General features: G+C 45.6%; 1 protein-coding gene across 1 annotated transcript; it reads left to right on the forward strand.

The window, feature by feature from the left end:
• Window positions 1-211: 211 nt before the first annotated feature.
• Window positions 212-2,386, forward strand: LOC146005421 (sodium-dependent dopamine transporter-like). The gene has a single exon (XM_083144662.1). The coding sequence runs from the start codon at window positions 212-214 to the stop codon at window positions 2,384-2,386; it is 2,175 nt and encodes a 724-aa protein (XP_083000788.1).
• The last annotated feature ends 366 nt before the right edge of the window (window positions 2,387-2,752 follow it).

Raw genomic sequence — 2,752 nt, forward strand, 5'->3', positions numbered from 1 at the left:
GTCAATTTTCGTGCACAAGGAAGAAGCAATGCCTTGGATATTCCTGATTGTTGACATTTTAAAAATAGGCAAAGTGTTCCCATGGAATTAGTGCAGCGAAAAACAATATCAGCACTAGACGCAAATTTTGCGACAAGAAAAAAATAAAGATTAAGAAATAGTATAGAGTGCGATATCCTCACGAGCAAAAGATAAAAGAGACATTGAAGACATGGCTAAGAAGTCAAGTGTAGAGCAACCGCTGCCAAGCCTAGAAGAGACCGAGCCAGTTCGAGAGACCGAGACAGAAATCGATTCCCAGAGAGTTACCGAGATTGAGATAGTTACTAATATAACTGAGGAGGCTGATGAGACTGGCCCTTCAGTTGAGAGCGGTCCTTCTCAAAGTCCACTGAGGAAAACCAGGTCGAAATTGATTCCTCTGAAGATTCGCCCACAAAGAATTCCACAACCCCACGATGAAGCTGAGGAGGAGACGGAAGACATTCCCCCAAGAGTGGTTCAGTTCTCAGATGTTGTCGAGGAGTGCACCATAAGCAACTATTCGCGGTCAATAATCTCCGAACTTCGAATCCGGAGCGAGACCGGAAGAATCAAGCTGATGAAACCCGACGCACATCCCGCCGAAGCCAAGACTTACCTAAAAAGGATGGAGGTGCTGTTCTACTACCTCAGCCCATGCATCGGGATCGGTGGCGTCTGGAGATTCCCATACATGTGTTACGTTCACAAGGGAGGAGCTTTCCTCGCACCGTACCTAATCTTCATCCTCATTTGTGGGTTACCTATGTTCCACCTAGAACATGTGGTGGCTCAGTTTACTAGTAGCGGATACATCAAAATGTTTGGTGCGTCTCCGATCACGAAAGGAGCTGGATATGCAACGCTGATAGTGAATATGTTCTTATGCGCGTTCGCGTGCGTCTTTGGCACGTACTCACTCTTCTTCATGGCATATCCCCTGAAAGAAAGTGCAGATTGGAGCACCTGCAAGAACGTTTATAATGACGGAAACTGTACCGAGCTGGGAAGCAGTGGCTTGGCAAGCTTAGCAAGTAACCCACAAAGCCCGTCGGAGCAGTATCTTACGAAATTCGCCCTCAAGACATCTTCAAGTATCGAGGATCCTGCTGGAGGACTTGTGCTAGAGATGGAGGTGTTGCATCTCGTATTATGCGCTCTGATTATTACTTGCTGTAACGTAGGCTGGAAGAACTTTCGCATAAGCTTCTACTTTCTCGTGCCGCTCGGTTACATTGCCATGACAATCATGATGTTCCGTGGAGTCACTCTTCCAGGCGCAGCGAACGGGCTTAGAGCCTTTTTTGTACCAGAAATTAAGGAACTTCTTCGCGTCGGAACGTGGGTGGACGCAGCAGTCCAAGCGCTGTTCACCGTCGGGGTCGGACACGGCACCGCAGTACATCGAGCTCGCTTCAACTACGTGAACCATAATTGCTGGTGGGAAGTGTTTTGCGTCCCTGGTATGAGTACGGCCGCGAGCGTAATCTTCGGACTCGTGCTATTTAGCGGCTTGGGCTTCTTGCAAGCGCAAACTGGCATCCCATTCTTCTCCCTGGCGAAGGACGGGCCAGCAGTGATGTTCTCCGTTTATCCTGCGATGATAGCCACCATGCCTTGTCCCCAGCTATGGAACGTCCTGGTATTTGCCTCTCTCGGCTATACCGCACTCTCCTGGATAGTGATACAACTTGACGCTTTCCAGTGGAGTCTGTACGACGTTTATCCCACTCTGAAGAAGGACAGATTGCCGCGTATCGTAGTCACCGTGTTCTTTGTTTTCCTAGTCTCTGCTTTCTGCATTCGAGAAAATGGAATATACTGGTTCAAATTGCTGGATACCCACGCTACGCCGACGCTAGTGATCATCTGCGTCATGGAAGTGCTTGCGTTTGTGTTCATCTACGGCATGAAAAAGTACGAAAGACTTTTGATGTTTGTTCACGGTAGGAGGACAGTTAATGGATTGTGGTGGCTGTGTTGGGTGGTCGTAACTCCGGTAACATTACTCTGTGTCTATGGTTCCTTCGTTGTCTGCAGTAGCAAACCAATTTCATACGGGGCAGAGCCATTTCCCCTTTGGACCGTAGCAGCAGGGTGGGGGGCATCGTTTCTTACTATAGTTTTCATTCCAGCGTACGTTATAACGATGCTAGCAAACATGGGGGGAACACTGCTACAACGGTTACGAAATCTCACCCGCAGATCGCTGCAGTTCGCCCCAGAGTATGAAATGGATGCAAATTACTGGCACGAATTTTGCAGAATGTATATGCCCGGCTCAAGGTTTTCAAACTGTGTTGAAACGTTTTTTCATCGAAGATCACGCGATGTGGACATTGAACGAGGAGATGCTGTATTATAATAACTTTTCATGTAGTTTATATAAGTATTTTACACGTTAGAATCTATCAAAATTTCGTAAATACAGATACTTGAACTTGTGCGAGTAAAAAGTAATTTTCCATGCAAATTTAACATCAAGACTTGTTTATTCCAATTCTTCTACGATCAGCTTCACATTGTAATCCACATTAGGGTTTACCTCTTAATGAATATCTGTAGACGCACTAACTATAGATATAGCAATTCAATATGAGCTGTGTATGCATCTTTTTCTGTACACAGTCTCGTCTGTTCCAGAAAAACGATTTTTAAACCTGTTTTAAAGAATACTGTATCTTTCAAATAACCATAAAATTTTGAATAAATGGAAACAGCAAATCGGTGT

Source organism: Lepisma saccharinum, chromosome 23 (assembly GCF_977018435.1).
Source record: "Lepisma saccharinum chromosome 23, izLepSacc3.1, whole genome shotgun sequence".
NCBI lineage: Eukaryota > Metazoa > Arthropoda > Insecta > Zygentoma > Lepismatidae > Lepisma > Lepisma saccharinum.

Coding starts and splice junctions, on each gene's coding strand:
- LOC146005421 (XM_083144662.1), top strand. CDS start 212: ATGGCTAAGAAGTCAAGTGTAGAGCAACCGCTGCCAAGCCTAGAAGAG.